We start from the raw sequence: 12,145 nt of genomic DNA on the forward strand, positions 1-12,145 counted from the left end.
CAACTTTGGAACAGAAGTCAAAGCTTTCTCGTCTTCCCCCTCTTCTGTCAGTCAGAATAAATGATGCAATGGCACCAAACATGAAGCAATTATCTGACATTTCCATATGAAACAGAAGCATTTTGCCATGACCAATGGATAAAAGCCAGTGTTTACTGGACCTAAGCAGTCTGTGAAACCTTTTACCTCCTGAAAATGGTCATTTCAGGGTTTTACCTCACACAGAGACTGGGAAGGAACCTCCTGCATCTCCTCCTCACTCTGCATACAGCTACAGTGAACGCCTCACATGTAAATGTGATCAGTGTTAGCATTCAGTTCAAGTGCTCCTCTAACAACAAACACTTGGATATATACACAACCTTTAGCATTCACTGGTGGTTCTTGACTGTGCTGATAGAGCCATCATTATGATAATACTGAGGTCTATCATAATTATCTGCTAATTGACTGCCTGATGAGGTAGTGCTCATTAAAATGCTCATTAATACTCCATCATCACCAATGATAGCTGTAATCACAGAGTGGTGGTTTCAAGGTCTTAACAGGAGGGTGTGTGAGAGCATCCACACATGGCCGGGTTTACAAGTGTGTGTTTTGCTTGTCATTGTTGAGCCTTTCTTTCAACAGCACTATATCATAAGACCTAGATCGCAAAACCTGTTGCATCCAGTCTTTTCAACACATTAAAGCTGTACAGAAAAGGAAATTTAATTTGAGCCCACTGTGGGTCTTAACATTAGTGTAATAACTCTTCTAGCAGACGATGTAGCCCAAACTTTGTGCAAAATTCTATTTTCGAGTAAATCCAGTATGAATGTGTGGTATTTTTTTTCCACATTGGATAATGCAGGCGCACGGATTATACGTCAGCCTGCTCACGATTCATCAGCCACTGATATTGGATCCGTCATCCGTCAGTCAAACGTCTGAGACACACACACACACACCGAGCTCGGTCTCACCCCAAGCATTGAATATCCCGCCCGCTCGATAACGACCAATCAAATTTGTTTTCCTTGCTCGGGTAAACTCGTGTTGCAGCTCGTTGAAACTCAGCGCAACAAACAGGACAAACGGCCATTTCTGTACAGCTTTAAGTACATCGAAAGTTTAAAATAAATTAAAGAACCCATCTCTCTCTCCAAGCTGTAATTCTTGTCCATTTAGCTATGAATATGGTTTTTGATCTTATCTACAGAGGTTTGATGTTCTGTCCTCACCACTGCAGTGAATGTGAATAATTTTTGTTGACATTCAAAGTCATTATTTCAACATGAAGGGCAAAAAAAATATTGAAGCCTGTCCTTTACTTCTCATTGCAATAAGTTGGCAGTAAAAGTCTGAGCAGTGGAGATCTAGAAATCTGGGCAAACTCTCCGCTTGGCTGGACATCACTATGAGCCAGAGGGGAATGGATGTATTCTGTGTGTGATTTTCACAGTATGCTGGCCTTTACAAACACAGTGATGTTTTAAAAGTAATATGTTGACATTATGTTAATGATATCATTACAGCAGCTGGTTGGCCTCGTAGATTATCGCCTTTCACTAGTCATGAGGGGTGCTTGTTCTTTTGTGACCTGTCTTTGTCTCCGCTTCCCTACAGTTTTTGAGTTTTGAGTTGAGTTTTTGTCAATGAATAGCCTAAGCAAAACATACGATAAACACATGAAGAGTTCATTTGCAAAAGCAGATAAGTGCCATTTTGAAAAAAATGAGCTGAGGCTTTGTAATTATTCTTTGCATAGTGTTCTTTTCAATAACATTTTATTTTTTTGAGATATGTCTGTTTTGTTACATCTCAAAGTCACTCAACTTTGGTTTGACTGATATAACCTTATGTAAATTAAAAATTTAAAATGAAGATTTTTTAAAAACGGAGTTATCTGCTTTTGCAAATGAACTCTTCACATTTAAATATGAATCATTTCAGTTGTTATTGTTCAATCATGTGACATTGTCGTTATCTTGAATTCCTCTGGTCATAATGACTGTGTAGCTTTGCCCCATAAATTGAAATATCAGTGAAATTTGATGATAGACAGCAGGTTTGGACGCTACTTTCGTCATTTGTAATGTATTGTCTCTTCAGAGTTTAGTTCGTTTTCCCAATTTAAAAGGCTCCAGTCAGGCACCCTGAGGCCCACCGGTTGTTTCTGTTCACATTTGTTCCTGCGGGTGGCAGCACTCTCCCCACCTTGCAAGCATATGAAGCACAAAAAAATACCAGTTTTCTCCATTAACTGTCTCTTCTTTGCATAAAATGGAATATTCTTGGTTTTTTTGTATGACAGTTTTAAAAAAAAAATCACCCACAATTTTGTTTTCCTCCTAGCCTCAACCCCAGTGCATGTTGCAGCTACAGAGAAGATATATTGTGCCATCTGTCATAGTGTGGTAGTTTGTGTAGTAACAGTGTTGTGTTGTGTGTTTCAGGTATGCCTCTTAGTCTGGACTGCAAAGCCTTTTTTGGCTACAGTGGAGAAAACCGAAGGCCCATCATCTACTGGATGAAGGGGGAGAAGTTTGTGGAAGAACTCGCGGGACACATAAAAGAAAGTGATGTCAGGTAAATACACCAGCAACTACTGACTCACACATACCTAAGCAGCTACTCTAATTCTAATCATCCATGACGGTGAACCAAAGCTGAGTCAATGCTACACATTTCACGTAATGCTACTTTTGTCAAGTTTTTCCACCTTTATGAAACACTGCAGGAGAGCATCAATTACACCCTCTCAAGTTTGCAGGTTTCTATTGTTAATTAATTTCTGAAAAGACTCGACTCCAGCTGCACTGCTCACACTGTCACACCAGCGCCTGTATGATTTATGACCCATTGAGGGTTTTCTGACAGATTCCCCCTCAACTTTCCAAAAAAATTATGAATACTAATAATAAAGTTAAATTGGATTCATTTTCTGGCCTGCTGGGACCAATTACGTTGGTCTCTTTTGGGAGAACCCTGATTGTCCGCGTGGCGTCAAGTGTGGTTCGAACAACTGGCCAGATCACCATGGAAACCATCAGAACGCACACTCCCACAAGCATGCACACACATACACATATCATCACCCTTAATATAGGCCTAGTTTAATATATTCATTTACATGACTCCACCTCTGTGTGAGTGCAGCAGCACTGAGTCTGCCAAGTTTGTTTGATAAACTTTATAAAGACTTTTATAGAGGCTGAATCTATTCTCTTAAATGATCACAGGACGTCAAATGATACATCACAAGAGCCACTTTCCTGGCACCCTGTGATAAGTTTTCCTCTGTAAAGCTTTGCGAGTGCTCTGGGGTGTAGAGATGGGGCGAGGTTTACAGGATTTACAGGATTAAAGCACATAAATCTTGGCTAACTTTAAGATTCCACTTGTTAATCGTAGCGTGCTGCAGTCACCGAATGAAATATGTAATTTATGCACTGACACACCAGTTGCAAAATCGTCAGGCAGCACACTGCTCTGCAGGTCAGGGATTAGGCATTAAAGGAAGGCGATGTCTTATGACAACCTGGGTTTTGTTTTCTTAGTTCTCTCCATCAGTTAGTTTGGTCACGATCGCGCACCAGTTTAACTGCTGAGGCTGGTGACATCACAAGACCTGTTCAATGAGGCAACAAAGACCAGTGGGAAGACAGCAGCACAACTGGTTGGAGTTAAAAGTTTTGCCAGACTAGTTACCACTTTATTCAGACTAAAAAAAAAAAAACTTAATGGCAGTACACCTGTAATTGAACTACTATCAAACGCATTACATGGGAAAACCAGGAGTGTTCTCAGCTAACAATAGGTCAATGTTGAACCAGGAAATAAGACTCTAAGCTCTGTAAGATCTTTACAATTAACTGGTTTTGGTTATAGTTTTACTGCTAACCTTTATTATCTTTCTTTGAAAGAAAATAATGATAGTTTAGTTTTTTTTTAAAAACCTAATACTTGCAATATTACCCATGCTTCAATCAATCAATCAATCAATCAATCAATCAATCAATCAAACACTTTATTTGTCCCCAAGGGGCAATTTAAAAAGGCATAAAGAGCAGCATTAAGACAAACAAGACATCAGACAACATAGAAACATTCACAAAGTGCTTCAGTTAAAAATTCTAGCAGCTGTCAATTTCAAAGTGCTCTGTGCATCATGTTAAAGTGCTATGTGCATTCAGTCTGGCGGGGGCTGGGCAAAGTTGTTGAGACAGGGAGGGGTCATTGTTCATAAGTTGGACTGCTATGGGAACAAAGGTGGCCCTCCTCCTTTGTGTCCTGCAGCGCGGACAACGCAGTCTGCGTCCCGATGGGAGCCACTCGAACACAGAATGTAATGTGTGTGAGGAATCGTGTAGGATCCTGTGAGCGGTGCGGAGTGTTTGCTGGTCACAAAAGGCAGACAAAGCTCTAACAGGGTGTCCAATGATTTTAGAGCAGACTTTGGTGATGCTGAGTAAGCGTGTCCGGTCTTGCAGGCTGATTGAGTGAAACCATGAGATGAATGAGAATGTAAGTACGCTCTCAATGAAGGAGTGGTAGAAGGTCAGGAGAATATCTTTGTTCACATCAAACGATCTCAGCTTCCTGAGCAGGTATTGTCTCTGGTGGCACTTCTTGATGATCTCCTCGGTGTTGGAGGAAAACCTTAGAAGGCCGTCGAATGTTGTGCCCAGGTACCTGTATTCCTCCACCAACTCCACAGGCTCCCCCTGGATGGTGGTAGTGACAGCCTCTGCTAATTGTCTCTGCTTGCTGGAGAATGTTACAATGACCTCTTTGGTTTTGGTAGAGTTCAGCTGGAGACAGGCGCCCTCACACCAGGTAATAAAATCCTGAAATACAGAGCCATGGTGCAGGTTAGGGACAGAGAGCAGAGAGAGCAGGACTGTGTCGTCAGCGAATTTCACCAGGTGGCAGTTTGGCTGAGTGGACCTGCAGTCATCAGTGTAGAGGATGTAGAGCAGGGGCGATAAGACACAGCCCTGCGGGGAGCCGGTGGAGGTGTGGAGGATGTTGGAGTATGAACCATTGACAAACACCCTCTGAGACCGGTTGGTTAAAAAGTCAATAACCCACTTAATGACCTGGTGGTCCAAGTTAAAGCGAGTATTTAACTTCTCAGCAAGGATGTGTGGCTGCATGGTGTTAAATGCAGAAGAGAAGTCTGCGAACAGGAGCCTGGCGATGGTGTTGGGGGTCTCCAGGTGTTTGTGGATGGTCTCCAGGATAAATATCTTGGCATCATCCACTCCCCTGCCGGCCCTGTACGCGAACTGCAATGGATCCATCATAGGCTCAACAGACTTGGTGATAGAGTTTTTAATTATCCTCTCCATCGCCTTCATCACCAGGGAGGTAAGGGCCACCGGCCTCAGATCATTTAATACCTTAGTGGGGCCCTTCTTGGGGATGGGGATAACTGTGGAATGTTTCCACTTCCGGGGCATTTCAAAGGAGGTTAAATCGAAAGCAACTGGACTTAGTTGTTTGTCTAGGAAGACGTTTCACCTCTCATCCAAGAGGCTTCATCAGTTCATGTACGCAGCTAACCAGGCTGGGACTGGTCCAACTATCTGGTGTGGAGACTCACTATTTAACCTCTTGTGTGGGCGTTTCACAAGGGTGATGATGTCACTGGTTCCCTTTTGTGCTCCAAGTGCCAACGACAGTCGTTGGAGTGACAGTCGTTGGTGGGAAGTTGGTTTCGACTTCGTTAGTGCCCTATTGTGTTCTAACGACAGTCATTGGAGTCACTTGCCACTTGTGAACAGTGGTTGTTCTTTGAGGCTAGATGGTTGAGTCTCCTGGGAAGGGAGCACTGTGGGGGGGGCACTGTGCTGCAGTTCATGGAGGTCTGGAACAGCTGCTGGAATACCTCCCCCAGCTGCTCAGCACAGTGCTTCAGGGTCCGCCCACAGATGTTGTCAGGTCCGGTGGCAGTGTTGAGTTTTGTCCTCTTGAGGGCTCTCACCACCTCTTCCCTGCTGAAGGTGATGGTGGTGTCACCAGGATGGAGTGAGGAGATGATGGTCTTAAGCTCTGTGCTGTTGTCCATTTCGAATCTTGAGAAGAATGAGTTGAGGTCATTGGGTAAAGATGCTTTAATGAAGTGGGAGCACAGAGCCTACATGCTTAGAAATATTTTGAAAGTCTTGTCGCAGCTGGATCTGAGAAAACAAGAGCTTAATTTGAGGGAACAGTTTAAACAACTCCAGTGTTTGAGATTCTTATTTAAATGAATGAGTAATCAGAAATTCTTCATCTCATCCACTCCCAGGATATGTAAATTTACTTTGTCAAAACAACACATTTTTAATGATTAAATCACAGAGTACTACTGAATAAAAATGTTTAAACAATAATTTTAATTGCTACCAAGAAATATCATCACAACCAGCTCCTCCTGCACGTATGAAGAACCACCTGCAGCTGCTTTACTTTTATAATCTCAGTGTGAGTACATGGTATAGCAGCTAATATAAGTCCTGTGTGGTTTTTCATGAATGCAGCAGTTTAGACAGTTAAAGAATGTGAGGGTTTTTGCATCATTTACAATTCCCACACTCGTTTCTCTTTTCAAACTGTTCAACCTGTTCACTTTGGAGCAATACTGGCCCTCAGCCACTGCACCTAACACCTAACACTAACGCTGACATCCTGTTGAAACCTACAGGGTTACATAAGGGGCCCCAGTGGCCAAGTGTTTAGGGCACATACCATATGGGCACACTGAGCCCTGAGTGACAGTCCCTGGTTCAAGTCCTGGTCGGCTGAACCCTCTGCTGCATGGCCCTCCCTTGTTTCCTGTTTCCATCAACTGTTCCTTTGAAATGAGGGCATGGACACATAAAAAGGATACAGCATTGTAACTGTAAACTGTGTGTTTTTTTTTCTTGTGATTTCAACCTTAAACACTAACTCTGTGGTTAAAGCTCTTAATATTACTGTAGATAACATTTTAAAGTAAACTCCACACCAAATGTTCTCTCCTGCCCAAAGAGCTGTCATATTTTATGCCATCAGCTCAGCCCACCAATAATAATGTGAATGTTTATTCCCCCCTAAAGGTAAAACATTACGCTTCCTGATTCTCTCACTCTCTCCACAGGGGGGGTCAGAGGTCAGAGAAAGCTCCACTGCGGCATATTTATTTTAGGGATACTTCAGCAGAAGGGCTGAGGGATGGTCACTGTTCACTGCTAAAACATTCATTGCTCTATGAAAATGTTCGCTCCCTAGATACCAGTAAAATGTTTTATTTACTCTTACTGAGTAATGAATTATGAATGAAAAAGTATATTTCACACTGGAAATCAGTGTTCACCCATCACATATCACATACATCACAGCAGTTAGTCAGACAAAGTGTATCAGGATTTACCTGGCATTTAGTAATGTATTGTGCAGGATAGTAGCTCTCACCTGTAGCTCTTTATATACCAGTGAGGTTGGAAAGCCTGTAGTACTTTGCCTTCCTCCAGAAACGGCATATTGAATTTTCAAATGTCACAATGCAGAACAAACAAAGCTGTCAAAGCAACAAATTTAATTTCACAACTGTAGATTGTGAGACTGTGTTTATCGACACAGACTCACTTTTTTGTCATGGGAACACTTCCAATAAGTATTAACTGTAAAACCACTAGATGCATTCAACCCCATCAATCACATGCCAAAGTCATATAGCAGGCTAAGTCCACTGGTATACTGAATTAGTAAGGCTGAGCATGGTCTATGCTTTTTTACAATTGTCAACAAATGCCGTGGAAACTCTAAAACCTGCTTTTCCTTGAAAGACACGAGTAATTCTCTAAAATCATAACATGTTGTAACTGATCTGATGTGAGGATGCTGACAGCTGGAGGCTGTGCAGCATCTGTGATTGATTCCTCTTTGAATCAATGTAATCATCAGAGATGATCTCAGGCATTAGTGATGTAATGTCTAAACTATCATGCAGCAGGATTTGGTGTATAAATAAATTAAAAAAATAGGGGCACAGCACGTGGTAGGGCACAAAGCGTTAAAATCCTGACCACAGCAGCCCACGTCCAAGTCCAACATCCCCCCTTGTCCCTCTCTCTCTGACTTTCCTGTCTCACTCGCTGGAGCTATCACAATAAAGACAAAAATATAATACTTTAAATAAAAGATGAATAAATAAACAAATCATAATGTAGGCCTGATGCCATCATGTGCAGGATACCGACATGGAGAGCCCGAGTGCGTAATGTATGAGCGTTAGTGTTTAAACTTGAAACTAATCATGCCCCGTGGTATTAAATTAACCTTTGCCTGATGAGTTCTCAATCTTTCAGTGCAGTCCTCTGGCCAGCTCTGGTCCAATCACATCGTTATTCCAAATTCAACAATCGCACTTCAACAGACAGACTCCTGCTGTGATGCACATTAATCTGTCCGTGTTAAGCTCCCTCCACCCTTCCCGCTGCAGCGCTGGCGTGTGGACCGTGGGTGTCCGTGAGCGTTTCCACAGTATCCAATACCATCTTGTGGTGCCCCTGATAATGTGAGCACCTTGCAATTACAGAGGCCTGTTGACACTCCTGCCTCATTATTATTACACCACCTGAGGTGGGTGACCAGGAAACCTCCTTTCTTTGGCGAAGATGAAAATTGTGTGTTTTTTTTTGTCAGAATTTGCTCAAACGCACCATCAACATGATAAATATAAGCAGTATCATCAGTTTTAGCGCAGTTGTTGGCACAACTTCACTGCTGTCCATCGACTTCATTTTTCTGCAACTCAGCTATGATAGTTCATGGTTCGTTCATGTGCAATGAATTCATGATTACAATATTTCCACTTGGGCCAGTGCTCGCTTCATATTTTCACTTGAAGGCTGCACTGGCCCATATGTCTAGTGATGTGGAGAGGCTTCTTTACCTGCTTGAAATTCACATCAGCTGTCCAATCCAACTGCTGTCAGAGCCTCACTGTTTTAATGTTTTTTTAGCCACAGCTCGTGTCTGTATCAGTGAAGGTTATTAGTTGTTACTGTGTCCTCGTTCTCTGTGCCATTAGTCTATCATGCAGCAGTTTAATTGCATAAAACAGGAGAAATAATGTTTTAGTGGAAAAACCACTCACTTATATTAATAATAAAAATTACACTAATAATGATGATAACACATTTTGTATGTGCAATGTTTAAAAAGGCAGTCAAAAACACTTAAAGAACAGCTTGAAAGACACAGCACTAACAAAAGAAGAGGAAAAAGTAACAATGCTCATTAAAGCATAAGCAAGAGAGCTGAGTATTAGTTTAAAAAGCTAACTTTAAAAAGTTTTCATGTAAGTTTCAGCGGTGTGGAGGGGGACACAACATTTAATGTCCATGGGGAGAAGGTTTGCGAGTCCACAGGGGCAGCAGCAGCTCTGCCATCCCAGGTTCAGTGTTTGGTCCTCTAGGGGGGTGGAAAGAAGGTTTGAATCTGATGTGCAGAGGTTTGAGTGGGAGGGGGGGGGGGGGGGGGGGGGATCACGTTATGGAGGGCTTTGTAGTTGATGTGGAGGATCTTGAGCTGGATCCAGAGATGGGGAGTCGGTGTAGGTTACACAGAATGGGGATGATGCGATCACAAGAGCGAGACAGAGTCAGGAGATGGGCAGCAGCGAATTTATTGGGGAGATTATTAGGGCATGCCGATGAGAATTCTGTTGTGTGATAAAAGCATGGACGTGGTTCTGCGGCTGAAGATGACAGAGAAGGTTGAAAGCCGGTGATATCTTTTTAGATGAAAGAAAGATGTTTTGCCGGTATGGGTAATGTGGTGTCAAAATGAAAATGCGGGCCATGGATATAGCATCGAGGTTTTAGATCAGAGAGGATGGTGAAGATAAAGTTATTGATGGATTTTGTGGCTGATTATAAATTCTGATTTTGAGCTGTGCAGTTTAAGGTAGTTGGCCTTCTTCTGTGTGTTCACTTTATCCAGACAGTTTGTGAATTTTTGACTGTGATAGAATTTGTGCTCATGTAAGGTTGTATGTCATCAGCATCAGACTGGATGCTGAAGCTGTGTTGATAGATAAGGTTACCCAGAGGAAGTAACAAGAGGATGAAGAGGAGTGGACCAAGCAATGAATCTTGGGGAATGCCTTGTTTGAGAGGAGGAAGCAGCATTTTTATTATAAACTGAGCACTTCTGTAAGACAGTTAAACCCCCACCCTAAACTCTCATCACCTAAACAATGGAAGTTTCCCTCAGACTTGTAGGACCCACTTGACCCTGATCATTTGGTGGCCCTCTCTTATCACTCTGCAGTATTTCCTTAACACCTCCTGGGTGCATAAGCTCACAAGAGTACACGTGACTCCATTTAAAATGTTGAATCTGAGATGTATTTATTACATAAGTGATGTCAGTGTGTCCATGTTTGAAATCATTCTAATGGTCTCGTTGGGAGAAGTATAAAGGTCTAAGTGGTTAAAACAGACAGAAATCTGACTGAAATTATCCCTGGTAGGTGGATCCTCCTGCTACCTCCGACCAAAAGGTCTCCAGATTGTCCAGAAAGTTTCTTTGCTCTGGTTGGATATTTAAGGAGAAGAGATCTAACCTTTGAGTTTTTTGCTCACCAGAACTTCCACACGTCAAGTGTGTAGCAATATCTGCCCTGGGGGATAGGCTAGTATTTCTACTGACTATAATTCGCCTTTTGTACATTACAGAAATTGACATGTTAGCCATTAATGTGTAGTTTTTTGCTGAGACTTTTATTCTAGTAACAAGAAATCTGTTATCAGATACCTATCAGGTCTTAAGTTATATGGTACGGTATATGGTTTCACTGGGCGCCATTCATACCCTTAACCTCTGAGTTGAATAGACAAGATTGAGTATCATGTTCTGTAACCTCTGTATATGTCATTGCAGGTGCCAGGGCTCTTCTTCCACATTAGGAAGGTCACTGAATAGTTTAATACTATCTGCCATCCTTGAACTAAGAGAAGGACCTGTTACATATGGGTCCTGATGACCCATATGGTAATAATCACTGGGTGCTGTTCATACCCTTAACCTCTGAGTTGAATAGACAACATTGAGTATCATGTTCTAAACCTCTGAATACCTCAACACAGAGATCAGGGCTATTCTTCTATGTAAAGAAGGTCACTGGGTGGTTTTTAAACGTATATCTGCCCCCTGAACTAAGACTGATCTCAAATTCTTTGACTACAGAATACAATTCTTGGAAAGTGTATCGGCTCGTTGTTGGTTAAATATTTATTTCCACTGATATATTTAATGGCTGTGTCTAATAAATTGGAGTGAGATTGATTTTAAGTTGTTTGCTGTTATATTAGCCACACCTCATTATAGTGTCGGGAAGACAGAACACACATTGGGGAGACATAGGCATCGGTATCTAAGTTTACCTCCCGTACACTTCATCATGACAGTCAGGGAGTACAGTAAAGATGCAGATGCAGGAGGTGAATGGAGGAAAAGAGTGAAGATGTTGCAGTCATGGAGTGAGTCATGGTGTCAGTGGATTAAGATATAAAGTGGGATATCATCTGCATAGCAGCTGAAGTGGAGACGGTGAATGTAGAAGGAGAAGCCTGTAGAGGATGAATAAGAGAGGTGTTATTAATCAATCTGACATCTATTTTGGCTTCACACAGTAAACAAGAGCTCCATTTATGCCTGAGAAGAATAATAGTGTGGTTTGGGGTAATCCTAATTGAACTGCTAGGTCCTTAATGATAGCAGTATTCCAAAAACATGACACAAGGAGATATCACCCAGGTATTAAGTGTAATATAGAAACAAATCAAAGATGAGCAGAAGAAATTACTACTCACTACTCAGGTGTAATTAAGTGGGTGTTTAATAGTAGACATCAAGTAGCAATAGAGTTATAAATTGAAGAGAGATTGAAGGAGGCGAGAGGAGAGACATGAGACGTGTGTGTGTGTGTGTGTGTGTGTGTGTGTTTTGTTGGATGGGTGAGAAAGAAGGAGGAGAAGAAGTGACAAAAAGGAAGAGAAGAAGTGACATGTTTCTAATATAGGATTTTAACAAGTCGCTGCCTTTGACAGTGACCTCCGATGCTCTGTGTCATTGTGTCACTCATCAGAGTGATGCACACACACACACTACACTACAAACCACTACC

At 42.0% G+C, this 12,145-nt stretch overlaps 1 protein-coding gene across 1 annotated transcript in view; it reads left to right on the forward strand.

The window, feature by feature from the left end:
- il1rapl2 (interleukin 1 receptor accessory protein-like 2) overlaps positions 1-12,145 on the forward strand; it is a gene marked incomplete at both ends in the record, with an annotated part of 378,330 nt that overhangs the window by 335,756 nt on the left and 30,429 nt on the right. The window contains one exon of the mRNA XM_083980948.1: positions 2,439-2,571. Coding sequence (XP_083837074.1) covers positions 2,439-2,571 — 133 coding nt within the window. The remainder of the gene's footprint in view (positions 1-2,438; positions 2,572-12,145) is intronic.

The sequence above is a fragment of the Trachurus trachurus genome (genome assembly GCF_905171665.1).
Source record: "Trachurus trachurus genome assembly, chromosome: 10".
In the NCBI taxonomy this organism is placed as follows: Eukaryota; Metazoa; Chordata; class Actinopteri; order Carangiformes; family Carangidae; genus Trachurus; species Trachurus trachurus.